Genomic DNA, 27,274 nt, shown 5'->3' with positions numbered 1-27,274 from the left:
GGCACAGGAAAATCCCAAATGGGTACGTAAGGCTCCAGGTCACTGGAGCACAAAGGGCGCTTAAGAATTCCCCGCCCAGATTCAGGAACCCCTAAAGTCAGCGCCAAGTGACCGATTAAAAAAACCCTGCTTTATTCCTCCAGGGCACGATTGAGGTTAAAGCCCGTGGCTCATAGGTTTCCTATCGACTGCGCCTGCGCGACTCAGGACGTGCGAATTTGCTCCAGACCCTGACGTTTCAGGCAGCCCCTCCTAATCCGGAACACGACCCACATTCCGCCGGTCCCGCCTTGACAGGCGTGACCCTAACCCAATAAGGATGGAGGGCTGAGTCCTGCGGAGCCAATGGCGAAAGCCCGAGGGGCGGTGGAGGCGGACTCTGCGAGGAAACAAGAAGACAGGCCCAAGATGGAGGCGGCGGCGGCCGTAGCGGCGTGACAGGTGAGGGCGGGCCTGGCAGGGTTAGGTTTTTGGAGCGACCGCCGGGCATGGGCAGGGAGCCGGTACCGAAAGCTCAGCTCCAGGATGGCTGCGCCTGGGCCCCGGCGCCCCCCGCCCGGAACCGGAGGAGTGGTTTGACCCGGGGCGAGACCATCCTCGACAGCGGGGGGGGGGGTAGACAGGACTAGAGGTGCAAGGCTGCGGGGGATGGTTTCGCCCGCCGCGTGTGGCAGCGCGCCTGCGCAGAGCTAGAAGGCCCTCGGTAGGCGGGGCTGGCCGAAAGGGGCTTGGGCTGTGGAGTGTCTTGCCCGTGTTCCCTTTTAACCTCCTTGAAGTGTCTGATGATGACTCCTTACCGGCAGCGGGGAGTGCGTGCAGACGCTGCTCGCTACTCGCTTTCCTTATTCTGGATCAATGTCTGACCCAGTGGGAGAATGTTTGAGGATTCCCCCATTACTCCTGCTTAACCCTCCCTCCCCAAGCCAGAAATGTCTGTGATCCCTTCATTAGTTGTCAGGGAGAATTTTGGAGGCCCCCTCTCCGACTCCCCGGCTTTAGCTCCATTGATCTCACCTCAGCAATGTCTGGTGATGCGCCATTACCTTCCTTTTCCCCATGACGATGTCTGGTGATCCCCATTATCCACTCTTCTCCCTGTTCCAGTTCCTGGTGACCCCTATTACATCTCCCTTCAGCATAGTGTCTGCTGAACCTCTATGAACTCCCTATCACAGTCTCGTGACTCCCATTAGCCACCTACCACCATGTCTGTGAGCCCACCATCATTACAGCCCACGGCTTGGGGATGCCCATAGTGCCCTTAAGAACACTGTGTAGTGCAATTCCCATTTCCCCCAAATTAAGGGCAATATCTGATGATCCTCGTTCCTTCGCCATCACCCAGTCTCTGACTCCTCCCTCACCAGTTTCTGGTAACCCCCCTTCTCCATTAAAAAACCGGGACAGCCTGTTCATGTTCATTATGTACCTGACACGCCCCAGTGCAGTGTGTGCAGACTTCCCTGTTAGCCCCCAGCACAGAGATTTGTGTACTGCCTCTCATTGTGTTGTCCCCCACCCCCACTCCATTCCTATGCAGTGGATCCGAGACCTTGGCACTTAACAGTGAGGCAAAACATGAGGGGCTGAGCAGAGGAGGAACTGGATCCGCTTCAAGGTGTTAACAGGATCCTTTGGGCTGTTGTGTGGAAATTAGGCTACAGGGGGCTCGGAGATTAAATTTGTTTTGTCCTCTGCCTTTGCTTCCAGGCTATGATTATTGGACCTCTGAATTCCTCCTCTGTCTTCTAGGAGCCCCATGGCACCTGCCCAGCCCCACCTCAGCCCATCTTGACAAAGTTCTAGGCTCCATGGAGTCACCACGGGGCCCCCCTGCCAATGGGGCCGAGCCATCCCGGGCAGTGGGGACCGTCAAAGTGTACCTGCCCAACAAGCAACGCACGGTGGTGAGTCTGATGGGAGCAAAATGACCAGCGGGCAGGGATGGTCCCAGTTGTAAATCTTGGGTCAGAAGGGTGACGCCGGCTGAGAGGAGGCCTTTGCAGAGGGATAGGAGAGTCGACTGGGGCCCCTGTTGGCCACTGACCCCCCCCATCTGCGCACACACACAGGTGACTGTCCGGGATGGCATGAGTGTCTACGATTCTCTAGACAAGGCCCTCAAGGTGCGAGGTCTCAATCAGGATTGCTGTGTGGTCTACCGGCTCATCAAGGGGTAAGTGTAGCATCCCCATCCCCCTGCTGGGTGGCCATCCGCCCATCCCTCCTCCCGGCCCCTCCTCAGAGTCATCTGACTCCTCCTTCGCTCTGTCCTGGAGTCTCCATTAGTCTTCTCTTCGTTCCGTGAATCTGTAAGTCATTACTTCATTAGTTCCTGGGCCTGGAAGGTCAGCAGCTCCTTGTCTCCTTGGCCCCCAGGTCCCGACTGTGCTCCATCACCTCCTCCCGGAGTTCATCTGTTTCATTCTTTGACTGCTTCGTCAGTTTCTCAGCTCTCTCCTTCCTCCCTTGCCCCATTCTCTGTCTGAGGAGTTGGGCCTTGCTGACCTTCAGTTTCTTCCTCTGTCCTGGGGCTCCTTCGTTTTTTTACTCGGTTCATACATTGTTTCTTGTTTGTTGTTTCAGTGCTTCACCTGCGCTTTTCAGGGCCTCGTTTAGCACTTCTGAGATTTAGTTGTTTATTCACTGTCTCATTTTGCTCCTTGCCTTGTGATTAAGTGTATGGACTTTTCACACTGTCCTGCGACTCACAATCCCTTGTGGCCTTGGGCTAGTCACTTTATCCTTCTGGGCCTCAGTTTCCCCATCTGTAAAATGAGGATAAGGATAGCAACTAGTTCCTAGAGTTGTTGTGATGAGAATTAAACAAGCCGATATTACTCCATGGATGGCAGGCTTGGAGGGGCTTTTAGGAGTTCCCTGCCCCCCCATGGCCCCCATCTACCCTCCCATTCATTCCCTTCCATGCCTCCTGCAGGCGAAAGACAGTTACTGCCTGGGACACGGCCATTGCCCCCCTGGATGGCGAGGAGCTCATCGTGGAGGTCCTCGAAGACGTCCCACTGACCATGCACAATTTTGTGAGTGCAGGGTGGATGGTGGGGGCAGACCACGGGCCTGGGGGGAGGGCCCTTGAGCGGGCCTCACGCTTCCCCGCTCTGTGGCAGCAGGTACGGAAGACATTCTTCAGCCTGGCATTCTGCGACTTCTGCCTTAAGTTTCTGTTCCATGGCTTCCGCTGCCAAACCTGTGGCTACAAGTTCCACCAGCATTGTTCCTCCAAGGTCCCCACAGTCTGTGTTGACATGAGTACCAACCGCCGACAGTGAGCCTGGGTTGGGATGGGTGGGGGATGGGGAGGACAGAGGCCCAGCCACAAGGCTCTTACAGGCAGCTGACCCATGTCCCCTTGCTCTACACCCTTAATGCCCTCAAGGTTCTACCACAGTGTCCAGGATTTGTCCGGAGGCTCCAGACAGCACGAGGCTCCCTCGAACCGCCCCCTGAATGAGCCGCTAACCCCTCAGGGTCCCAGGTAGGGATGCCTTAGCCAAAGGGCTACTGTCAGGAGAAAGATCTGGAGGCTCCTGTAGACCACAAGCCGTGGTTTATTCATTCGCTTACTTGACAAACATTTATTGAGTACCTGCAAGTGCGAGTAAGGGTGTGGAGCTGTGGGACCTTGGGCAAGTGGCCTAATCTCTCTGGGCCTTAGTTTTTTCATCTGTAAAGAGGGGATAACGATACTTTTTGCCACATAGGCTTCCAGTGAGGGTTAGAGTTAAGACATGTCCAGTGCTTAGAACAGATCTGGTACAAAATAAGTCCTTCTTCTTAATTATAAATATATATATGAGCATCTAACTACTTTGTTAATCATTCTAGTATAACCATGCTCAAGCCTTTCCACTTTGAAATACATATTATTCTATCATAGATTCCCTTTTATTTCTCCTTTATGTTAAGCATTATAATACTATAGTATTTCTATATTAAAATATATTATTGTTCTAATACATCATAAGTTTATATAATATGTATTTATATGTCTATATTGTATATTTTATAATGTGTTTTTATATGGTATATTTGTTATTCTATCGTGTTATATTTTTATATAATGTAGAACATCATATATTCTTATGTAATACAGTAGTCCCCGGTTATCCACAGGGGGGACGTTCCAAGACCCCCAGTGGATGCCTGAAACCACGGATAGTACCGAACCCTGTAGATACTATGTTCTTTCCTAACTAACAGGCTAACGGATGGGTTGGGTATACAGTGTGGGTACGCTGGACAAAGGGATGATTCACGTCCCGAGTGGGATGGAGCGGGACAGCGCAAGATTTCATTGCGCTGCTCAGAGCGGCACGCAGTTTAAAACTTATAAATTGTTTATTTCTGGAATTTTCCATTTAATATTTTCGGACTGTGGTTGACTGCAGAAAACTGAAACCAGGGAAAGTGAAACCATGGATAAGGGGGGACTACTGTATAGAAAATAGTAAAGTTAGGGTATTGTGTTATTTTTAATTATGGGTATATGTGGGTTAATTACTTAGGAATTTCATTTTAGGATGGTGAAGGGAACATTAAGAAATGTTTTTGTAACGTTATTATATATAACATATATGTATAACATGTATGTATATGTATAACATATATAACATTATTGTAATATGTATATTTTGAAACATTGCCTTTTTAATATAGGTAATATGCTGTATATTATATAATACATAATATATTTGAATAGTACATTTAGTTATGAAATATCATATATTACTTTTTCCCCTGCTATCTGTGTGGCTCACTGTCCCTCCTTTAGGTCTTTGCTCAAATGTCACCCCCTCAGAGAAGCCTTTCCTGACATCGCCAGGGACACTATCTCCTTACGTTGCTTTATCTTTTTCTTTATTGCGCCTATCGCCATTGGACATATTAACTATTTGGTTTTTATTTCTCTCTCTCCCTCCTGGAACATCAGCCCCACGAGGGCAAGAATTTTTATTTGTTATGCCCTCAGTTTTATTTCCATTCCCTAGAATGGTATCTGGCGCATGGCAGGCACTCAATAAATGTTTCTGGAAGAAATGAATAATAGTAATGACAGTGGACGTTTCCTCTGTGTGAGCTAAACACACAGGGGCGAGGGGCGGCTTTACTGGGTCTCCCATTCATTCGACAGTGACTTCACAGCCTTTCCCCTGCCAGCTCCTGCACCCAGCACCGGGACCCTGAGCACTTCCCCTTCCCTGCCTCGGCCAACGCCCCCCTCCAGCGCATCCGCTCCACCTCCACCCCCAACGTCCATATGGTCAGCACCACAGCTCCCATGGACTCCAGCCTCATCCAGGTTGGTGTCAGGGGGCAGTCACCGGGGAGCACATTGCAGAGGGGAGAGCCATTCCTGTTGGCCTCCATGTCCTTTCTCTGACTCCCATCCCTCTTCTTCCATTGCCCAGAGTTTCAGCACCGATGGTGAGCCCCCCACTGCCTGTGCCCTGAGCCCACCCGCCACCCCACTTGCTTCCACTCACACCCTCTCCACAACCACAGCCGCTGGAGGTAGAAGTGGTGGTGATGGAGCCTCCCGGGGGAGCCCCAGCCCGGCCAGCGTGTCCTTGGGGAGGAAGTCCCCACATTCCAAGTCCCCATCGGAGCAGCGGGAGCGAAAGTCCTTGGCTGACGACAAGAAGAAAGTGGTAAGCTCCAGGGGGAACCTTTGGGGGGCACCACAGGCTGAGTGAGGAGGGATGTGGGCAGGCCCCTGAGATGCCATCCATGTGGCCCACAGAAGAATCTGGGGTACCGGGACTCAGGCTATTACTGGGAGGTGCCACCCAGCGAGGTGCAGCTGCTGAAGAGGATCGGGACAGGCTCATTTGGCACCGTGTTTCGCGGGCGGTGGCATGGTGATGTGGCCGTGAAGGTGCTCAAGGTGGCGCAACCCACAGCTGAGCAGGCCCAGGCCTTCAAGAACGAGATGCAGGTGCTCAGGTGAGATGCACGCGTGTGCGGGCGAGGGCGGGGGTGGCGGGCACAGCCTCGGCGCCTCTCTGGGGCAAGGCCGTGCTCAGGGCGCCTCCTGCACGTCGCCTGTGTTTGGGTTGCGTTATAGCTGTGATCGAGGTTGTTCCTCTCTGAAGGATGCCTTTTTCCCCTCTGGGGAATGGGTATGTGTAGAGGATCTCTGATGATGTTATTATTTGGGTTTGGGTTAATATTGATATTAATCAACGGCTCTGCCTCCAAAACATGGATCTTCTTGTTTGCCTGCTATGAAATGGGGGCGGCCGTAGGACATCATTAACGTCACCATGTGTCCTTGTGTGATTAGCCTAATGTCAGTTAACTGCACCCCCAGGAAGGCTTGGTCCTTCCCCTCTGCTTGTGCTACGTCAGTAGTGTTACCTTTATTGTGTTGCATTCTTGTCACTAGTTGTAGTAATGCCATAATTTTAAGAGCAGTATTATTAACTATAATCAGAACCATAATTTAATCATTGTTGAATGAATGGTTGCTCTACTTAATGTATCATTAATGCTGTATTAATTCACGTATGCTGGGAGCCCTGGCTTTCCCATCTTGCTGCCCCACTTACTCCTGCTCCCGGGTGGCTGGCGTGGGCTTCCCCCCTTGACAGATGGGCACAATTAGGTTAGAGAGTTGATGTTGCCATGATTCCTTGTGCTGTTTTAATATTTATCCTCATAATGGATGCCACAGTAAGAAAACTTTTATTCTCTGTTCCTCTCTGAAATAGTGATGACTTGAGCACACTGTTAACTTGCAGTATGTGAAGGTTTTAGCCATAATTGGCCCGCTCTGAAGAATGATCGTGTGCTCTGTTAGCCGCTCTGACGTGAGCAAAATCGCAGAGCGTCATTGATGTTGTCTGCATTTGTGTTACCATTATGACTGTGGTTAATACTTTGTAAGGAATGAAGGTTTTCTTCTAAAGTAGGGCAGACGTGGTCATACATGACAGAGTTTCTGTGAGGTAAACCCAGGTCCCCAGTAGCGATAACAGCAAGGACAGTGAAATTTTCAGAGTGCTTATGTGTGTTAGGTGCTGTTCGAAGCACCTTACAGATTATTTACTCACTTACTCCTCCCCGCATTCCTATAAAGTAGCTAATATAATTATCATAGTTTTACAGTTGAGGAAATTGAGGCACAGAGAGGTCAAGTGTCCTCCCGAGGTTGCACAGTGACTACCTGGGAAGCCTGGATTGAACATAGGACCTAATTGAGTCCAAACCCCAAACTCTTTACCTCTAAGCCTCTCGTGGTGATTAATAGGATATAATTACATGTCATGGATGGTTTTACCTGGCATTTTATCAATATTATGCTGATATGTCAGTGAAGAAGGGTGGCATTCCACTTTCTCATCTGTAAAATAATCATTGGCCCAGGGCGTGGTCAGAGTTAGAGGTGTGGCAGGTGTTAATGATTAAGACGCTGCTGGTCAGCGGGTGCGGGGCGGGGGGCAGGAATCCCTCACTCCCTCCTGCTTTTCGGAAGAAGCTCAGGACATAAGCCCCCAGCACGGAATCATAGTCCAGCAAACTGTGAAAACCAGAAACAAATTCATTGAATTTGGCCACAGTCTGGCCCTGAGCCTCGTGAAGGACAGGGTGGAAATGATGAAAGCGCCATTCCTGACGCTCAGAAAGTGAGTGACAGTTGCTGTTTTTCCTCCCTGCCCTGATACCGCCCTCCCTGGCTGCAGGAAGACGCGTCATGTCAACATCTTGCTGTTCATGGGCTTCATGACCCGGCCGGGCTTTGCCATCATCACACAGTGGTGCGAGGGCTCCAGCCTCTACCACCACCTGCATGTGGCGGACACACGCTTCGACATGGTCCAGCTCATCGACGTGGCCCGGCAGACCGCCCAGGGCATGGAGTGAGCCTTCCAGTCTGGTGCTGGGAGGGGGCTGGGGAATCTGGGGTAGGGTGACGAGGTAACCCCCGACCAATTTGCCATCTGCTTCCACCCCCACAGCTACCTTCATGCCAAGAACATCATCCATCGAGATCTCAAGTCTAACAGTATCTCCCTGTCCCTGTGCAGGGGCTGGGCTGGGGTGGGGGCGTCAAACAGGGTGAGGGCTTGGAGGGATGGCTCTTGTAGGGGGCTCTCTGGAGACGAACAGGGAGGGGCACGGGTGGCATGGCCCCTTGCCAGGTGGCAGAGCTGTGGCTGGTGAGGAGCCTTTAATAGGGGTCTCCTGGCGACCAGTCAGGGCTGCGGCTGGTTCAGGGGCTGTTCTTGGGGACTCTGGTCAGGGTCTGCAGAGCTGTGGTTATGGAGGGCAATACGGGGAGTTCCTGATCAGGGTCCCAGGCTTGGTGGGTGTGGGTGCCCTTAGAGGGGCTTCCTGGTCAGGAGTCACACGGGGGCCAAGTGTAGGGGGCGTTAATTGGAACTCTCCACCCAAGTCAAGGTTGTGGCTAGTTTGTGTGACATTGTGGGGCTTCTGGTCAGGGTTAGAGGCATGACCGGTGTGGAGGCATTAATGAGAGGCTCCCAGTCAGGATGAGAGGCGTGGCTATTGGGAGTCCCTGTAGTGGCCCTTGACCCCGGCGGACATCTTCCTACATGAGGGGCTCACGGTGAAGATCGGTGACTTCGGCCTGGCCACAGTGAAGACGAGGTGGAGCGGGGCCCAGCCCTTGGAGCAGCCCTCGGGCTCTGTGCTATGGATGGTGAGTTGGGCCAGGCCGGATCGGGGGCACGTAGGGACATGGGCTGCTGGGCTGAGACGTGGGGGGCTGAGTGGGGACAGGGTGCCTGTGTCAGGTGTGGGTGTCTGGACTGCTCATGTTTCACCTCACGTGGGTGACACATGAGTTGTACCCAGTATGGCTAGTGGGATCTGGGACTGTGGGCCAGCCATTTGCTGACCTCCGTGGCCCCCCTGCCTGAAGGCGGCCGAGGTGATCCGTATGCAGGACCCGAACCCTTACAGCTTCCAGTCGGATGTCTACGCCTATGGGGTTGTGCTCTATGAGCTCATGACCGGCTCACTGCCTTACAGCCACATTGGCAGCCGTGACCAGGTGAGCCCCACATCTTACCCGCAATCTTGCAAGCTGAGGGATCTCCTCAGCCTCCAAACCCCAGATCTCCTTTGCACAGACCAAGAATGCCACATTCCCCCCAGAAACCCCCAGTTTTCTGGGCTGAGAACTCCCAGAACCCTGTGGGTCTCCCGTGTCCAGAATCCCCTCCTTCCTCCACATCCACAATCCTCTGGGTCCTCAAAGTCCAGAATCTCCTGAATCCCTTGTACCCAGAATCCCCCTAAGGCCCCAAATACCCAGAAGGCCTCTGGTCTCCTAGACGCATGCACTCCTCTGGCCCAGGTACTCAGAATCCCCCACCTCCCAAAAGCCCAGAACGCCATTCTCCCAGAAACGGAACACCTTCGTGCTCCTGGAATACTCAGAAATGCCCGCAATCATTCAGGCCTTGGGTATCTGGCAGACTTTGGGGTCCTGGCACCCACAATGCTCCAGGCTCCAGACTCTCACAGTTCTCCAGGTTCAAGGCCCGGAATCTCCCAGGCCCTCAGAAACCCAGGATCCTCTAGGCTCTGAATACCAGTAGTCTTTGGGCCCTGAGCACTGGCAGTCCTACAGGCCACATGGACCCCTAGTCCTCAGGCCCCAGACGCCCACGGAAATACAAGCTCCTCAGGGCTAGACTTCTTTAGCTCCCTCCAGACTCAGACCTTCATGTTTCCCCCAGACTCAGTATTTTCCAGGCCCCTAAGCCCCCTAGAAACCTGTGCACCCATAATCCTGTGGGCCTCAGACACCTACAATCCTTGACTTCCCCCAAGCTTAAATCCCTGCGTTCTGCAAGCAGAGAATCCTTCCAAGTCCTCAGAGACCCAGAATCCTTGGATCCACAAGATACCCACAATCCTCTGGGTCCCAATATCCAGAATACCCCAGTTCCCCAAAAAGAAGCCTCCCAAATTCCTGGAGACCCAGAATTCCCTGGGCCTCCCAGCCCAGACCCCCAGCTCACCCTATTCCTGACCCACCACCCCCAGATTATCTTTATGGTGGGCCGTGGCTATCTGTCCCCGGACCTCAGCAAAATCTCCAGCAACTGCCCCAAGGCCATGCGGCGCCTGCTGTCTGACTGCCTCAAGTTCCAGCGGGAGGAGCGGCCCCTCTTCCCCCAGGTGGGCCGGGTAGGAGGGCTGGACCCCCGAGGAGGAGGAGGACTCTGAGGTGTGAATGTGAACCGTGCGTGATCAAGGCTCAGACGTGTGTGTGTGTGTGTGCACTTCCCCATTAGGCTGGGGGCTGGGGGTGTTGGGATGCCCACGTGGCTCTGGAACACCTCCCCCCTCACCCGCCCCCGCCCCCAGATCCTGGCCACGATTGAGCTACTGCAGCGGTCACTCCCCAAGATCGAGCGGAGTGCGTCCGAACCCTCCTTGCACCGCACCCAGGCTGACGAGTTGCCTGCCTGCCTACTCAGCGCAGCCCGCCTTGTGCCTTAGGCCCCACCCCCAGCCACCGGGGAGCCAATCTCAGCCCGCCATGCCAAGGAGCCCTGCCCACCAACCAATCAATGTTCGTCTCTGCCCTGATACTGCCTCAGGATCCCCCGTCCCTGCCCTGGAGATGAGGGGGTCCCCATGTGCTTTGCCAGTTCCTCTGGAATTGGGGGATCCCCAAAGACCAAGACCCCTGCCTTCTCCATAATTTGGTTTCCTCTTGGCTTTGGGGATACTTCTGAATTTGGGAGCTCCTTCATCTCCAATGGCTGGGATTCGTGGCAGGGATTCCATTCAGAACCTCTCTGGAATTTGTGCCTCATGTGCCTTCCACTGGATTTTGGGGTCCCCAGCACTCCGTGTGGATTTGGGGGTCCCCTGTGTCTCCCCCGCCATTCAAGGACTCCCCTCTTTCTTCACCAAGAAGCACAGAATTCTGCTGGGCCTTTGCTTGTTTATTTTGCTTCCCGACTCTTGTGGGATTCAGAGCCGCTGAGGGGTGAGGGTGAGTGAGTCCAGGCAGGGAGTGGAGGTTGGGGGGCGGTGCGGACGACACAAACAGCGCCACTGCACGCATCACCACAGGCGGCACGATGAACGAGGACCACATATGCCAAGCACGGCACGAGAGGAGGCCACGTCAGTCACAGACACAGACGTCACGGCAAAGGTGGGGAAGTGGGGGACCACTGGCCTTCCATGTGCAAAGGATTCTGGGAGGATGGGTGGATTTTGCATATTTAAAGACAGCTGTCGGAGGCAGAAAAGTGGGGTGGGGGTCCCTGGGGAACTGAGGGGTCCTAGCAGTGGGAGGAGCTCTCAGTGTGTTGAATGGGGTTGGGGGAGAGGTGAAGGGAAATCCTTGTGGGGTTGGGTGGTGGCATTTGAAGAGGTGGATCTCCAGAGATGGGAGAGCCATGGCAAGGGGCTCAGAGGTAGGGGTTTCTTAAAGATTTGGGAAATGTCGATGGATTACAAGGTGTGCTGGAGAGATTATGAGACCAGGAATAGGGCTTTCCAGGAGTTTTAGGGCTCCAGGAGGGGACTCAGTGGTGTTACGGCCAGAACAGGTTGCGTGGTGTTTGGGAGCTTCTGGGAAGGAAAATGCACTCTGGGGGGACCAGGAGTGGAAGTTTTCAGGAATTTGGAGGGTCTAAAACTGAGAAGTAGGTCTTGAGGTGACTGGGAGTGGGCTTCTAAAAGAACCTGGGAATTCTGAAGGTCAGAATTGGATTTAGGACCAGGAGTGAGCTTTCCCCAGGGACTCGGTCATTCTGAGGCATGAGAAGGAGGATCTTGGTGAGCCAGGAGAGGGCTTCTCAAGGGATTTGGAGATTCCAAAAGTGGGAAATGGATTCAGGGCCCAGAGAGGGGCTGCCCAGGGACCTGAGGGTTCTCAGGGTGGGGTGTCAGTCGGAGAAGAGGCTGGCGAAAGACTTCCTCAGGCTGCGGATGGTCTCAGCTTTCACCTCGTCCTGGCTAAGGCTGGGCCTGGGCGGGGCTGGCTCTGGAAGGTTGAAGGCATTGGTCAGAGACTGGGATTTGCTAGAGAGAGACAAGGTGGAGGTGTGGGAGGAAGGGGGGGAAGAGGAAGGGAGGAGGGGGAGAGAAACACAACGTTACCCCAGGCCCGGCCCAGCCCTGCCCCTCTGGTCCTGGGGCTGTGCCTGTGCCCCACCCCCCCACAGCAAGGGCCTGGGCTCTGATGGGTTCTCAGGTGGAATGGGGGAGCCTGGGGCCAGGAGGTGGGATCTGGGCCGGGCGGGAGGACTTGCATCCAGGGTGAAGTCTGGGATTACTGAGAGAGTCTTGGGCTGAATCTTCTCTTCAAACTCTAGGCTGGCCTGGGAGGAGTTTGATATAAAGGTGAAGACCTGGGCAGGGAGGTTTCTGGTCGGTCGAAGGGCAAGGAGTCCAGGAGGGAGCTGGGGGAGGGACTTGGACCAAGAACAGGCCGGGAGGGGCAAGTCTAAGGGGGAGCAGTTGAGTGGGAGAGGGAAGACTTTTGAGCCAAGGCGTGGGGAGGTCTGGAATGGAGCAGAAGTGGCAGAGAGGATGCTGTGATGATCTGGGAGGAGACAGATGGACCAGAAGGATTTGGGGAGGGACCAGAAAGGAGCCTGCAGGAAAAGTATGAGGACCGACTGGGAAGAGTGTGACGTGACATAGGAGGACTATGAATTGGACCGGGAGGAGTCAGCTTGGGGAGGAGGAGGAGGAGTTCAGCAGGGAAGGCTCCCAGATGGGCTGGGAGGAGGATTCAGTGGGTGGGGAGGTAATGAAGGTGGGTCAGCAGGGGGCCTGGGGTGGGCCCAGGGGGGCTGGACGAGGGGACTTTCCCAGGGCCTATTGGGAGGACTGTGATCTGAAAGTGGGGTTTCTCTGGGATTCTGGCACCAAATCTCTGGGATGGAGGCCAGGAGCCTCTGTGGACTGGGAGGGGTGCTAGCTTGGGGGAGGGGTTTTGAGACCCCTGGATAGGACCTGGTTGTGAGAAGCCTGGGAGCTGGGGCTGCCCTCCTGGTGCAGGAGCCCATTTGTGAGCAGCAAGGCGAGGGTTACTGTGAAGTCCCCTTACTTGAGCTGGGGGTGCGGGGGTCCCCCGGCAGCAGCGGTGGCGGGTGGTGGCACATCCTGGCTGGGTTTCTGGGCCAGCTGTGGCTTGGTGGGACGTCCAGCGGGGCCTGGGCCGCTGGGCCGCGGCTGCTGCGTGGTGGGTGGCCCAGTGCGGGGCATGGGACCCGCCTGGCTGGCCTGGCGTGTGGGGCCGGCAGGGCCTGGGGGTTTCTGGGGTGGGCCCTGGCGCTGCTGACCACCGGGTGGAGCCCCTGAGGCCTTTGGTGGAGCCTGACCAGAGACGGAGGTCTGACGGGTAGCCTGTGGGGGGCCTGCCTGGCGCTGGGGAGAAGGGGAGGCAGGTGGGCGGGCTGCAGGCGGTGCCCCGGGTCCTCCCGCCACTGGCCGGGATTGGCGGCCTTGACCCTGGCTCAGCGGCGGGGCCTGGGTTGCAGGCTGCTGGGGCGCTGATGTGGGACTTGGTAGGCGCTGGGGCAGGGGGCTGCCAGCTGGGGGTCCAAGGCCCGAAAGGTGCTGCTGTCCCTGCGGGGCTGGGCGCTGCTGCAACGGGGGTCCCTGGCGTTGGGGGCCTGGGACCGGCTGTGGAGGGCCACCTGAGGGACAGAGAGAAAGAGTGCACATGTGAGAGTGAGCAAGTGAGAGGTGAGGGGCTGCCAGGACAGTAGGGGCCCAGGAAGCCAGCCCCTCACTTACCCTGTGGCGGGGGGCGTTGCTGAGCCGGTGGCCCTGCGGGCTGCTGAGAGGTCTGGCGGCCCAAGGGCAGGGCCCCTGGGGATGGAGTCTGTGGCAGAGGAGTGGACAGGAGAGGTTAAAAATAGTTACCAGCCAGCAGAGCATCAGCCAATCAGAGTGACATGGGTTCCCTGTGTGCTGGGTGTTGCCGCATTTGTGGCTGAGGGGAGGGGATGTCAAGTTGTGTGGTGGGGGACTCTTCCCAGGTTCCCAGGGGAGGGGTCAGGAGGTACTGAGGAAACTCAGGGTGGCAGCTATTTATCAGTTGCCACCACATGTGTGTAATGGTGATGCCCTTAGCCTGCTGATCGTCAGCTCTGTGACACAGCATGACCAAGGCTGTCCTGCCCGCCACCAGCTCCTGAGGGCCAGCCTGGCCCTCGCTCAGTGCCAGGGCCCTGACCTGGCTGTGGGAGCCCCTGCCAGGGGAGGCGTCCCGCTGCCGCTGCCGGGGCAGGGCCTGGGCCATCTTGTTGACCACGAGCTCTACGATGAGCTGCTTGTCTTCATCCTGGTGGTCGCCAATGAGTGGCATGGAGGAGCCCACCACCTGGGGGAGGAAAAGGGATCCAGTGAGGAGAGAGGCAGGAAGTGACAGTAACTAAAAGCTTTCAGTTGGCAAAAGGCGTGGCAGCTGCCGAGGAAGGGAGCTTCAGTCTGAGAGGCTCCGATTTTGCGCCGTGACGAAGGCCTGTCTCTTACGGGGTCCTTGGAGCGGGGGTCGGCAAACTAGGGCCAAATCCGGCCCAGCACCTGGTTTTGTATGGCCCCCGAGCTAAGGCTGGGTTGTACATTTTTTGATGGTTGAAAAAAATCAAAAGAAGATTTCATGACATGTGAAAATAATCTGAAATTTAAATTTCAGTGTCCACAAACAGTTGTATCGGAACACAGCCACACTTAATTTGTTGGCATATTGTCTCTGGCTGCTTTTGCACAGTTAAGCAGCTGCAACAGAGACTCTAGAGCCCACAAAGCCTACAGTATGCACCGTCTGGCCCTTAACAGAACACATTTGCTGAACCCTGCTTTGTAGCCTGCTGGGTGCTTTGTCCTTTACAAAGAACACTGTGGTTTACGTGGTACTTTACAGCTTACACAGCTCCTTGCCCTTTACAAAGGACTATGGGATATATGATGTGTTTAGACTTTAGAAAGTGCTTTGTAAAGGGCACCACTGTTTACAAAATGCTTTCCCATATAGAAGGCACTCCTGTTTGCCGAGCACTCTGAATTTTCAAGGCATTTTACAGTTTACAAATTGCTTTACCATTTATTGGGGACACCGCTGTTTACAAAGAGCTTTAGAATTTTGAAAGCACTTTGCTCCAATAACAAGAACTTCCTAGTTTACGGAGCTCCTTTTTTATATTTTATAAAGTACTTTGCTGTTCACCAAGCACTTCCTAATTTATAAGGTAAACTTATAACTTTCCAGTTTAGTATCAACCACCACTCTTTATAAAGTACTTTATAGTTTACAAAGTGCTTTGCTGTTTGCCATAGACCTGTCAGTTCACAGAACACTTTACAGGTTACTAAGGGCTTTGCCATTCACCAAGATGTCTCAGTTCACGGAGCACTCTATAGTTCAACAAGAGTTTTGCTATTCACTAAGGATGTCCAAGTTCACAGAGCAGTTTAGAGTTTACTAAGTATTTTGCCATTTGCCAGGAATGTCCCAGTTCACAAGGCACTTTACAGTTTACTAAACATTTTGCCATTCACTAAGGCCCTTCTGGGCCATGGAGTGCTTCACAGCTTACAGAGTGTTGCTGCCATGCTCCTGCGCCTCCCTCTGTGCCCTCACCAATCCCTGGGTGTTCCCACCTCAATGATGTGATCCCTTCCATCCTTGCCATGCAGCGCTTCCACAGCACAGATGTCCAGTCCGCCAAAAATCTCTGAGCATGTGTCCACCCACAGCTTGTACCTGCCGAGATGTGGGGCAAGGAAGCCTGTCAGTGCCTTGCCTGGGTAGCCACACTCCCACCGTCACGTCCCCTCCTGCCTGAGCTCAGGCCACCCACCTGTCAGACATGGCAATCTGCTCAAGCATTGCAGAGCCAGTGTTGGTCTTCCAGTTTCCTGACACTGACGTCCGCCTGGGGGACAAAAGGAGAGAGGCTCAGGGGGGCCTGGGCTGCACAGGGCAGGGCAGGGGACCCCTAGCTGGGCCTTGGCCTCCCCACTCACATGTAGGCCTTGTAGTTCTGCCCAATCTTCTGGACACGCACGTCATATTTGGCATCAATGAAGGGCTCGGCAGTGGCATATGTCTTGGTCAGTGCTACGACACTTGCAATGTCCTGGAAGTCATGCTGGTTGTCCACCTTGACCTGTGGGAGTGGGGCGGGGATTAGGGCCTGGTCAGGACCATGCAGCGGTGGGCACTGGGGGCGTGCACACAAATGACACAGGTGAGCTGCATGCACAGAAACTTGGGCAGACACACCAAGACATTCAAGCATGCATAATCCTGGGTCTCCCGGTTTTTACATGTGCACACAAAGACACAAAGTTGGGTGTATACAACTCTGTGAACAACTAAAACTATTGAATTGTCCACTTTAAATGGGTAAGTTGTATGGTATGTGAATTATATCTCAATAAAGCTGTGGAAAAAATGTGTGTATATACAGTTATACACATATGGACACCCAGACACAAAATCAGTTGTACACACAATATACCAACATACAGAAGCACAGACAAACATACAAATTACAAGTCTGCTTTCTATGTACAGAGACAAAATCAGATGGACAGAAAGCATACAGGACCCCAAGACCCTTGAACATAAAAGATTACGTCGCGTGTGTTCCACACAGAGGCATGTGTATATACAGACACAACGCTGGACACACTAACAAAATAACAGGATGCGTAAAACGGGTGGAATGCATAATAGTAAACTGGGCCAACAAAATCTAAGAATGTGAGGAAAAAAATACAAATAGATAAAGACACCCCAAGACACACAATCATATAGAATTACTCGTGTGTTGAATACACAATATGCATCTACACACAATGCCAGGAGCACGCACCATTTACAAACACACACATGTATGAACCCCAACTGGGGATTTACCTTGCCCATCCCAGAGTGTGCATGTCCCATCTTCACAACCACAGGGTACGTCGTGCTGCTGAGCTGGTAGAGGGGAAAGACAGAGCATGGTCAGGGCAGGAGGGCTCAGTGCCAGGGGTGGGGGTGGTGTGGAGGAGAGCTGATCCACTGGGAGCCACTTCCCAGAAGAGGCAAGTCAGAGATAGACAGGCAGCAGCTGGGGGTCACACAGCACCTCCAAGCCCAGAATCGAACCCAGAGCCCTGCCTGCCCGTCCCTCCCTCCTCCACCTCCGAGTGGCAGACTTCCCACCTCTGCTTTCCCGGGCAGAGGCATGGGATAAGGGTGGGGGACTTTGCCGGAAAAGGGAAAGTCTATTTTTACAGTGAATGGATGATGGAGAAGTGAGTCTGTGCATGTGCGTGTGTGGGGGTGTGGTGGTGAGCATGTAGCAACTGGACCCCTCAGCCAGGCCTTATATGTAAGCCTTGTCCACACACATACACAACCTAGAGACATAGACACAAACCCTCGGAACTCAGATCTACACAAACCGACCCAGAGGTGCCCACACGCTTTGAGCCCCCCAAACTGGAAAGGCCCATAACCAACACAGGCTCCAGAGCACAGCTCGCTCTCCGGCTGCACAGAGCCCCACGCAGGCAGCCAGCCAGCCAGGTGGGCATGGTGGAGGGCAGGGGCCAGTGCTGCCAGCCAGCCTCCTTGCCCAGCAGCACACACCCAACATTCGTAGACACACAACACTTTTGGGCACAGACACAGCCCCTCTCCTCCCGCCCAAAGCCACATAACAGAGGGACATACACAGAGGAAGGATTACCCATGCAACACAGAGACAAATAACCCTCAGAGGCACAGTCATGGAGTGCAGAGGCACACACAACTCTGACAGGCACAACAGAACTGGGGACATATTCAACACTCGCAGACATACACACCACTCCTAGGCATGTGCACAACAAACAGAAGGACCTATACCACATACACAGGTACACACACTTCTAGGGATTCACATACCCACTGAGGCCCATAACACAGAGACCCCTACCACACACCTGGGCACACAAAAGTATATCTAGGGACACAGTGAAAAGGCCATATGTACAAACGGAGAGGCATGCGTCCAACAGAGACACCCACAACCCTCCTTATTATACAGACAACACTCCTGGCTGTGTGCATGCACCCACACGCACTCACACACTCACACATTCAGGCTTGGGGGCATCTCAAGCTTCCCCGGCCCTGGGGTCCCCGCGGGCGCCGATGCGCGGCAGGGCCACGCCCTCCTCCCAGCCGACGGGCAGAGCGGCGTTCCCGTTCCCGGAGGGGCAGCTGGGGCGGGGGGCGGTTCCCGGTTCCCGACAGGCACAGGAAGTCCGCAGGCTCAGGGTGACCGACTGACCTTCAGGCCTCGCCCCCCACCTTCCTCATTTCCCAAATGACTGGCGTCTCGCCGGGGCGCTGCGGGGAGGCCCCGACTTGGGCTGGGGGTTCCGGGCCCGCCTCGAGCGAGCCTTGCAGGGAGACGCGACAGGGGCGCGCGGCGGGGAGCGCGGGCGCACAGGGCTGGGTGAACGCGCATCCACAGTTCCTGTGCCACCTGGATCCACCTTACCGACGCAGATACACAACTCCCAGAGCAGCCCAAAACACACGGGGCTGTACAAAACCCTCAGGTACACACAGACACCGCACGGAGGGGCGCACACCACCTAAAGGCACATGCACAGCTCTCAGAGGCAGAGACGTGGCAGCGAGCTGGATGCGGCACACATGCACACACCCCGAGGTTTCTAGGCCCCTGTTTTCCTAAACCCTTCTTGTTTCCTCTGGACCTGAGCTCGAACTCAACGCTGTGCACATGTGTGTGCCCGCACGTGTGCACATGCAGGGAGCTTTGCCCTCTGAGATCCCCTGGAGAGCCCTAGGTTTGAATCTTGGCCTCTCCTCGTCCTAAGGCCACGTGGGACCCCAGGCAGGTCACTTAACCCCTCTCTGGGCCTCAGTCTCCTGATCCGTACAAGGGGCACAATCAGGCCCAAGCACTTGGTGTGTCGTGGGGATTGTCGGGTGCCCCAGCTGCGCACCCAGCTGGGCCCACAGCCCCCACACCCATTCAGCTCCCTAGATGGTCACACAGCGGGACACCCTTCCATGAAACCCCACCGGTTTCAAAACCTGCGCAATAACCTAGATCCACACAACCTCTCACATGCGGACAGTCGGCAAAACTCCGTGCTGACTCAGGTTTCAGAGCTACAGAGGTGGCGTCAGAAGCAGGGTCATCCAGGGGGCTGTGGCAGGACTTTCCTTTCTCCCTCGTCTCCATTCGTCACCCGCCCTTAGCCTCCACTCTCGTGCGTCCTCACTCCCCCACTTTCACAATCAGCTTCTCCAAAGTCTTGGGGCACTTCCCTTCTCCCCTTTCTCGTCCTCCCAGCAGAGTCATTTCTTCACTCTCATTCCGGGGCAGGTCACTCAATCCCTTTGTGTGTGCCTCAGTTTCCTCCTCTGTAGAATGAGGATACGGATGGTCTCTAACTCACAGGGATGTTGTGAGGCATAGATTGGTTACTTCAGGGGAGGGGAGCGCTCAGCACAGTATCTAGTGCCCAGGAAGCCTCCGTCCAGAAAGCGTTGGGTACTGTTATTATTATCATCGGTTTAACATCCCTTGGTTCTCCAGCGTTAATTAGCAAGGAGGTAATCAGGACTGACTGAGCGAGAACGTAGTTAGAAAGATTTTAGAACAGTGCCTGATACACAGTAAGCACTATAAATGCTACTGGTAGATTTTGTTGTGGGGGGATTGCTGCTGTTGTTGATTGGGCTAACCTCCCCGAGTTAATCAAGCTTAATCAGCAAGGGAGTAACGGAGACTGAACGAGAGAATTTACCCAAAGACTTCAGGGCACAGTATACAGTAAGTGCTCAGTAAGTGGCTGCCATCATCACTACTGTCATATTATTATTGGTTGGTCCTCCCTGAGCTGAGGAAGGATGTTAATCAGTGCTCAGAGCCCTTTCCCAGGCTCCAGGGAAGATTCAGGCGGCATCTGGAAGCTGGTGGGCAGGGATTGCCTCACCCCACCCCCCACCAGGGCTGTGGGAGGGGTGGTGGGGAAGGGCCGGGGCAGGATGGGAGGGGATGGGTTTTCTACTGACTCACTGGCCTCTTTCACCACCATTCAACTCCCCCCACCCGATGCTCATGAATTCACCGGCACCTTCTCTGCCTGCCAGGACTGTGCCACGCCTGGGTGAAGATCCTGGCACCAGTTAGCCTAGGTTCAAATCCCAGGCATGCCCTGTGATCCTAGGAAAGTTCTTCACTCTCTCTAGACCTCGGATTTCCTCATATGTAAAATGCGAATGATACTGGTACCCATCTCAGAGGCTTTTTTTTTTTTGAGGAAGATTAGTCCTGAGGTAACTACTGCCAATCCTCCTCTTTTTGCTGAGGAAGACTGGCCCTGAGCTAACATCCATGCCCATCTTCCTCTGCTTTATACGTGGGACACCCACCACAGCATGGCTTTTGCCAAGCGGTGCCATGTCCGCACCTGGGATCCGAACTGGCAAACCCGGGCGGCCGAGAAGCTGAATGTGTGAACTTAACTGCTGCACCACCGGGCTGGCCCCTCAGAGGCTTATTGTGAGCTTTAAGTGAGATAAATTGTGCCGAGTGCCTGGTACACAGCTGGTGCTATATAAATGCTGGCTATTTGCCTGTGATTTTCGAGAGAGGGTAAGACCCAGGCTCTGGCCCCAGGCCACCTGATTTCAAATCCCAGTTCTGCCACTTGTTAACTATGTCTTGGATAAGTCACTTACTCTCTCGTGCCTCAGTGCTCCGTTCACCTGCCTTATCTCCCACCACCGCTTCTACTGATTTGTTTCTTCTCTGCCTCCCCCACCCTTCACCAGAATGTCGGCTCTACCAGGAGAGGGATTTGTGTGTGTGTTGGTGTGTGTGCCTGGCACACAGTAGGTACACAAGAAATGTTCACGGAAGGAATGAACTAATTCGGGCTTCAGCCCTGGGGAGGTGGGGGACTGTGGCTGGACCGACTTTGGAGAGAGTTTGGAGACTTGAGGGAATTGCACTGGAGGGAATCCACTGAGGCCTCCTGGAGGGACTGTTGCCAGATGCGCTCATGGGGGAGGAGGATGGCCAGGGCGAGGCCCAGGGGGAGGGAGTGGAGGAGGGTGCATCTCTTTTTCGGCAGCCCTCCGCCCGCCCCTTGGCCTCCACCGATGGTGGGCGGATGAGTAATGCATCCAGGAAGCCTGGAGGCCTGTGGTTTCCGCACGGCTGCCACCCCCGCCCCTCGCGTGGACATTTATCCTCCGCCGCTCAGGCCCTGCCGCCATCGCCGCGGACCCAGCGCCTAGAGAGACTCCAGCAGAGGTAGGCGGGGGCCCCGGCGGCCTGCAGGGCCTGGAGCTGGGCTGGAGCTTTCCCGCCAGCCGCCTGGCTGCTGGGCCTGGCTGCTCGGCCTGGCTGCTGGGCCTGGCCGGCGGGGCGGGTACCAGGACCCCGGGCTGGTCAAGGGGAAGAGGGCAGGAGGCTGGAACTACTCCCCCAATCCCGACACCCCAAACTCCTCCAAACCCCTGACATCCATCTCCAACTCCCCCAACCATGAGCCCCTAATATCATTGATGCCTCCCAAGCTGCCAACTCCCCTACTTTCCCTGAGTGCCCCCCAAATCCCCCTAAACCCCTGAAGCTCCCTAAATTTCCCAAGCCCCCTAACCCCCAAGACTCCTAAATCCCAGCTCCCTAAACCTCAGAACTTACTCTGCCCTCCTATCCCTCAGGCGCCCCCACCCTCTTAGGCCCTCAAACTGCCCCTGCTCCCCAAGCCCCCAACCTCCCCCCAATTCCTCCACCTCCCTCCACTCCTCGGCCTCCTCTGTGGCCTCCTCTCTCTCAATGTGCACAACCCGGAAATTCCCAACCTCCCCCAAACTCCTCTAGCTCCCCAAACCCCAGATGCCTCACCTCCAACTCCTCAAGCTTCCGACTTCCCCAACCCCCTCCCTCAGCCCCCTTATCCCACAAACACCACAACCTCCTAATCACCCCACTCACCCAGTCCCCTCCATCGCTCGAACCCCACGCTCCTAAACTCTCCAGATACCTGACTCCCCTAAACTCCTCCGGGCACTCAAATCCCCAACCCCTTTCCAATCCTCAAGCCTCCAACACCTCAAGCCCTGGTGCAGGCGCCTAATCCCCGCTGGAGTGGGCGGGCGGGGGGGGGGGCAGGATGGGACGGGAGGCCTGCCCAGGTCTGCGGATCAGCTGGGCTGATCCCTTCTCCCCACCCCTGCAGCACCCACCATGGCCCCCTTTGCACCCCTGGTCTCCGGCATTCTGTTGTTGCTGTGGCTCACAGCCCCCAGCAGGGCCTGTACGTGTGTCCCACCCCACCCGCAGACGGCCTTCTGCAGCTCTGAGTTCGGTGAGTGGACCCCACTCTGCCCACACACTCTGTGCTTTGGTCTCCCTCTCAGTCCAGTGGGGTTCACCACGGTGCCTACCTCTAGAACAATTCCACTCTGCCCTGCCCTGCCCTGACTCTGCTTCAGCCACACTGGCATCCTCACGCTTCCTTGATCTTCCAGGCCCAGCCCCACATCAGGGCCTTTGTACTGGCTGCTCCCTCTGCCTGGTATACCCTTCCCCCCGGGTATCCACATGGGTGGCTGCCTCAAAGGTCACCTTCTCAGGGTGGCCTTCCCTGACTACCCTATTCAAAATTTTAATCCCTGCTCCCTAGTTCTCCTGATTCCCCCTTACCCAGCTCTGAAATTCCTCATCACACTTAATCCTTCCTAACATTCCATAGACTTGTTTATTTTGCTTTTGTTTAGTCTGTCTCCTCCTGGCTGGAATGTGAGCTCCACAAGGGAAGGGATTTCTGTGTTTTGTTCACTGTTGTGTCTTTAACACCCAGAACAGTGCCTGGCACACAGCAGGCACTCCGAAATAGGAGCTGAGTGAATGAACACTGATGAATGCCTGTCAAAGGCTTAAAGCGGTGCCTGGCAAAAGCAGGCGCTTATTATACCGATGTGCCTCTTAACACACGTGTAGATCACTTAGGTGCTGCCTGGCATCCAGCCATCCCTATTTCAGTATGTGCTTTGCTAGTATTATTATTGTGATTATTTTATTGGCTCATGCAGTCCATCTGACTCATTTCCTTCTCTCCTCTTCTGCAGTCATCAGGGCCAAGTTCGTGGGGACCTCAGAAGTCAACCAGACCACCTTACAGCGGCGTTATGAGATCAAGATGACCAAGGTAGCCCTCCTGACCCTTCCCCAGCAGTTTCTAACATCTTCCTCCCTGGCGAAAAAAAACCCTCTGGCCACCAGTTGGCGAGGAAGTTAGCTGTGATCTCGGGATGCTATGTGACTTCAGGGAAGAACGTGGAGTGGGAGGATTATGTCAGTAAAAGAGCCTCTTCCCTTCATCCATCGACAGATGTTCAAAGGGTTCAGCGCCTTGGGGGATGCCCCTGACACCTGGTTCGTCTACACCCCCGCTATGGAGAGCCTCTGCGGATACTTCCACAGGTCCGAGAACCGCAGCGAGGAGTTTCTCATCGCCGGTGAGGCCACGCCCCCTCGCCCTGTGCCACGCCGACCCTTTCCTCAGGCGCTGCCCGGCAACCGTGAGGGGCCGAGGCTCCGGAGGAACGGTCCCAGTTGAAATGGGGACCGCCCCAAGTTCAGCCTACTAGAAGACTGGGGTTTTGCCCGGCGGGGGTCTGTGCTCCTGGGACGCCAACCAGGCACCGCCCAGCCCCGCCCAGCCAATCAGAAGTTGCCTGTTGCCCCCTCCTTCCCAGGACAACTATTGAACGAGAAGCTGTACATCACCACCTGCAGTTTCGTGGCTCCCTGGAACAGTCTGAGCTCCGCTCAGCGCCAGGGCTTCACCAAGACCTACGCCGCCGGCTGTGGGGAATGCTCAGTGAGTGCCTGGGCCCTGCCCGCCACCTGGAAAGCCGTCCTTGGGCTCTTCCCCAAACCATGGCTTGTTTCTTGCTCCCTCTGGCTAGTTCTTGTCCCCATGGCTGCTCCCCAAACCCTAGGGCTGTCCCTGACCTCTCTTGCTGTTCCCCCAAACCTGAGACTGTTTCCCTGGAAATTCTGGTTGTCCTTTTGCCCTGTGTCTGATACCTGGGGGTTCACTGTTTCCTGGACTTTCTGGCTGCTTCCTGTCCCTCTAACTCCCCCTTGTGACTATTCTGTAGTCCCACTGTCTATTCCTGACCTGGGATTGCTTCTTGGTTCCCTCAAATTTCTCCAAGAACACAAAGCGCTGTTTCCCAAAGCCAGTGCCTCTTCCCCAGCACATCTCATTGCTGCTCTGCAGCTCTGCGTGTTCTGCTCACAAAGGCGTATTCCATTGCCCTTCCGATGGTTCCGAGGCTGCGCCCTGATAGGCCTGAATGTCCTCTGACCCCAGTGCCTGTCTGAGCCCCACGGCTCCTTCCTAGGCTTAAGATCCGCACCCGCCAGCTGTTCCCTGCTACTGCCAGTTGTTCCTTATGCAATGGGACAGTTCCCTGGGAGATCTGCCTGACTGACTCCCCCATGACTGTCCCCAACCACTCTTCCAGGAAACTGATCCTTTCGCTGGCCCACTGTCACCTCGCCCAGCCCAATGACTGTTTCCCCAATGAGAGGGGCTGTTCTTGAGTCTGTACCCAAGTGGGGCGACACCAGTCGTGTGTGTCCCATCTCCCCCCCCACCCCCCCGCAGCTCACTGTTGAAAGCTGAGGAGGGGGAAGTTCTGCTCCGTGGGGGAGGTAGGGGCAGGAGGAGAAGCCCTCAGAGACGTGCCTTGCTCCCCTCTCCAGGTGTTTCCCTGTTCATCCATCCCCTGCAAACTGCAGAGTGACACTGATTGCTTGTGGACGGACCAGCTCCTCACAGGCTCTGACAAGGGCTTCCAGAGCCGCTACCTCGCCTGCCTTCCCCGGGAGCCAGGGCTGTGCACCTGGCAGTCCCTTCGGCCCCGGACGGCCTGAATCCTGTCTCCAGCAGAAGCTGAAGCTTGCACAGTGTTCACCCTCTTTCCCATTCCTATCTTTCTTTCTTCAAGACAGTGAAATAAAGAACTACCACCCAGCAGGCAGCGTCCCTGTGTAGTGTCTGGGAACAAACCCATGTCGCTGATGACCTGGTGGGAGCACCCTGGGGCCAATGTGGGGGTGGGGGGTGAGGGGTGCAAAATGTTGGCTTTCTATATTTTACATAAAATGTGAAGATTTGGTAATGATTCTCTACACTGGCATTAGCGTTGGTAATCTGCAACATCGTTAATGGTAATTTAACCTGCATTATCAGCCACAACTTACTGGATAATCTCTCTCCTCAATACTTTAAAACATTTTACTAATTTATAACTGCTATTTGCACAAGGCTCTCCAGTTCATAAATGACCCCCCTGCTGACGAATCACCACCTCCTTGGCAAATCCCCCTAGTCACGAATCGCTCCAGTTGACACGCTCGTTGCGAATGCCCTGTCAATGGGCAAACTGCTCTCTTCCTCCCTTGGGCAGGGTCCTGATGTCATCCAGTGAGGATGTCCTGCCCCATCCAAACCTGTGGGTGTTACTGTCCCCCCCTTTAGGTTTTGTACTGTGAGTCTGACTTGAGTGAAAAGGGAAACCCCCAGGTGACCAGAGGCGCCCCCCACATAACCCAGCCAAGGACTCTGGGCAAAGGGGTAGCCCTGGCGCCCCCCATGGCCTGCGGGAGATTCCTTGGAAGTGGCTGTTTGGGGAAAAGGAGGGGTGGGGAGAAGGTGTGATCTAGAAACCCTCAAGCTCTGCCCTTCTCCTCCTCCCCCCGCCTCTCCTCCCTTCACTCCTCTGACCGACTCTGAAGGAAATAGTGACAGCAGTGAAGTGCAGGCAGGGCTGAAACTCAGGACCAGCCAGGTGCGTCAGCCCACACCCACCCTACACCTCCCCCTATGTAGCTGTCCCCTCACTAAAACTGGGGCCTCTAGACCCGAGCCTCACCTTTCTGGTTCATCTTCCCCCATAAAACCTGAGTGAAAGACCCCCCCCCCCGCCCCCCGAACTCCCTTCCTTCAGCCTTCCTGCCTCCGCAGCTGGGCCCAGGCCCCTCCAGGCCCTTCCCGGGCCCTGGCTACTGCCTCTCAAAGTGTGACTCGAGTGAGTCTCAAAGTGACTCCAGTGAGGCCCCTGGGAACTGGACTTTTAGACTGGTGCAAACATTCAGTGGAACACTCAAGTGTCCTGTTGACCTGAATCTGCTTGAAAAAAGGCCCAATGTATCTTCTTTGGTAAAGGAAAGGACCCTCTAACTCCCTCCCATCAGACTACCAATAAGACCCCCTGTCTCCTCCAGGGTGTTCTGGTTCACTAAGCGTGGCCCCCTGCATCCTCAGTGGTCCTGTCCTTTCACAGTCCTGGAAGCTTACCCCAGGGCCCAAGGTATGTGCTGGATCGGGATAGCTGGATTTCCAGCGCCCAGTGCTTACCTGCCTGTGCAGGGCATGTGCACTGTGGCAACAACTTCTATATCAATGTCTACACCTTGGTTATGTCCTGGGAGGATCTGAACCCTGACCACTAACAGGGGCAAATGGTAGCCTTTACTGATGAGCACAACTGTAAGGGAAGGGTCTGGGCCCTGGTTTGGCCCTGGTGACCGTGTCACTATTGGCTCAGCTGCCTGCAAGAGTTTGGCAGCTACTGACAGTACAAGCCCTAGTACCAGCTCCCTGACTCTGATGCTGTCCCCTGAGCCCTCAGCTATTTCAACCCCTGGGAGGAAGGTGAAGTAGAAAGTGGCAGTGGAAGGATGGAACCCAGTGTGGAGGCCATTCTCCTGGCGACCTGCCCACCTACAGTTGGTGCCCTGATCAAAACATCAGTGCTTCATGGGCAGGGCTGACCACCAGGTCCTACTGCAGGCCCTTCCACAGAGTTCAGAACAGCATACAAGGCCACCTCCCCTAGGCCCCAGCAGGAGCTCCTAGCAGGCTATCTGTAGTCCTGGGGTTGTCACATTTCCTCAGCACTCTTCTAGAAAATCCATTAAAGTGAATTACCCCCCGCCGCAGCATTCCATGTGTCTGTGTGTGAATCTCTGCTTGGGAGAGACTTGATGGCTGAGAGGAAGCACACGGGGGTGCCAGCCCTGTGAGGCGTGCAGCATGGGGTCCAGCTCACTGGGGAGCCTGGGGGCCAGCCCTTCCCTCACGGGGCCTCAGTACTTCTCCCTAAAAACGGGCCTTGCAGTCCCTACCCAGAATCCTTCTGAGGTCTGTGCTAGGGTTGGAGGATGATTAACGGGAGTATTCGCCCCTTGGG

At 55.0% G+C, this 27,274-nt stretch overlaps 3 protein-coding genes across 6 annotated transcripts in view; 2 read left to right on the top strand and 1 right to left on the bottom strand.

Moving 5' to 3' along the window:
- Positions 1 to 320: 320 nt before the first annotated feature.
- ARAF (A-Raf proto-oncogene, serine/threonine kinase) lies at positions 321 to 10,937 on the top strand. Of its 3 annotated transcripts, none has more exons than XM_014867591.3 (16): positions 321 to 441; positions 1,753 to 1,907; positions 2,073 to 2,176; positions 2,939 to 3,041; positions 3,132 to 3,286; positions 3,398 to 3,496; positions 5,179 to 5,320; positions 5,430 to 5,445; positions 5,524 to 5,669; positions 5,762 to 5,964; positions 7,704 to 7,880; positions 7,980 to 8,026; positions 8,565 to 8,683; positions 8,906 to 9,037; positions 10,039 to 10,173; positions 10,363 to 10,937. In XM_014867591.3, the coding sequence occupies exons 2-16, from the start codon at positions 1,812 to 1,814 to the stop codon at positions 10,495 to 10,497; spliced, it is 1,809 nt and encodes a 602-aa protein (XP_014723077.1). In that variant the 5' UTR covers positions 321 to 441; positions 1,753 to 1,811; the 3' UTR covers positions 10,498 to 10,937. The 3 variants fall into 3 exon arrangements, with proteins under 3 accessions (XP_014723077.1, XP_070358849.1, XP_044619411.1); XM_070502748.1 differs by having other exon boundaries at positions 5,164 to 5,320; XM_044763476.2 differs by having other exon boundaries at positions 1,711 to 1,907; positions 5,164 to 5,320.
- The window catches only part of SYN1 (synapsin I), a 44,703-nt gene continuing 28,357 nt past the window's right edge, over positions 10,929 to 27,274 (bottom strand). The window contains exons 6-13 of one of the 2 annotated variants that reach the window (XM_044763474.2): positions 16,898 to 16,960; positions 16,000 to 16,142; positions 15,834 to 15,908; positions 15,634 to 15,736; positions 14,207 to 14,353; positions 13,765 to 13,852; positions 13,073 to 13,664; positions 10,929 to 12,039 (exon numbers count right to left, since the gene is read on the bottom strand). In XM_044763474.2, the coding sequence (XP_044619409.1) occupies positions 11,904 to 12,039; positions 13,073 to 13,664; positions 13,765 to 13,852; positions 14,207 to 14,353; positions 15,634 to 15,736; positions 15,834 to 15,908; positions 16,000 to 16,142; positions 16,898 to 16,960 (1,347 nt within the window). In that variant the 3' untranslated portion in view covers positions 10,929 to 11,903. The remainder of the gene's footprint in view (positions 12,040 to 13,072; positions 13,665 to 13,764; positions 13,853 to 14,206; positions 14,354 to 15,633; positions 15,737 to 15,833; positions 15,909 to 15,999; positions 16,143 to 16,897; positions 16,961 to 27,274) is intronic. The other variant, XM_044763475.2, reaches the window with a different exon arrangement.
- Positions 21,058 to 25,056, top strand: TIMP1 (TIMP metallopeptidase inhibitor 1). Its single transcript, XM_044763477.2, has 6 exons — positions 21,058 to 21,311; positions 22,243 to 22,371; positions 23,135 to 23,214; positions 23,398 to 23,524; positions 23,765 to 23,889; positions 24,783 to 25,056. The coding sequence occupies exons 2-6, from the start codon at positions 22,251 to 22,253 to the stop codon at positions 24,951 to 24,953; spliced, it is 624 nt and encodes a 207-aa protein (XP_044619412.1). The 5' UTR covers positions 21,058 to 21,311; positions 22,243 to 22,250; the 3' UTR covers positions 24,954 to 25,056.

The sequence above is a fragment of the Equus asinus genome, chromosome X (genome assembly GCF_041296235.1).
Source record: "Equus asinus isolate D_3611 breed Donkey chromosome X, EquAss-T2T_v2, whole genome shotgun sequence".
Lineage (NCBI taxonomy): Eukaryota > Metazoa > Chordata > Mammalia > Perissodactyla > Equidae > Equus > Equus asinus.
This window is presented reverse-complemented; position numbering and strand designations above follow the sequence as displayed.

What these genes read in the sequence shown, in the direction of transcription:
- ARAF (XM_070502748.1), top strand. Translation starts at nt 1,812, where the DNA reads ATGGAGTCACCACGGGGCCCCCCTGCCAATGGGGCCGAGCCATCCCGG. An exon ending in CCAACAAGCAACGCACGGTG is followed by an intron (nt 1,908 to 2,072) that starts GTGAGTCTGATG and finishes GCACACACACAG; the next exon opens with GTGACTGTCCGGGATGGCAT. An exon ending in CACTGACCATGCACAATTTT is followed by an intron (nt 3,042 to 3,131) that starts GTGAGTGCAGGG and finishes CTGTGGCAGCAG; the next exon opens with GTACGGAAGACATTCTTCAG.
- TIMP1 (XM_044763477.2), top strand. Translation starts at nt 22,251, where the DNA reads ATGGCCCCCTTTGCACCCCTGGTCTCCGGCATTCTGTTGTTGCTGTGG. An exon ending in ATGAGATCAAGATGACCAAG is followed by an intron (nt 23,215 to 23,397) that starts GTAGCCCTCCTG and finishes ATCCATCGACAG; the next exon opens with ATGTTCAAAGGGTTCAGCGC. An exon ending in CGAGGAGTTTCTCATCGCCG is followed by an intron (nt 23,525 to 23,764) that starts GTGAGGCCACGC and finishes CCTCCTTCCCAG; the next exon opens with GACAACTATTGAACGAGAAG.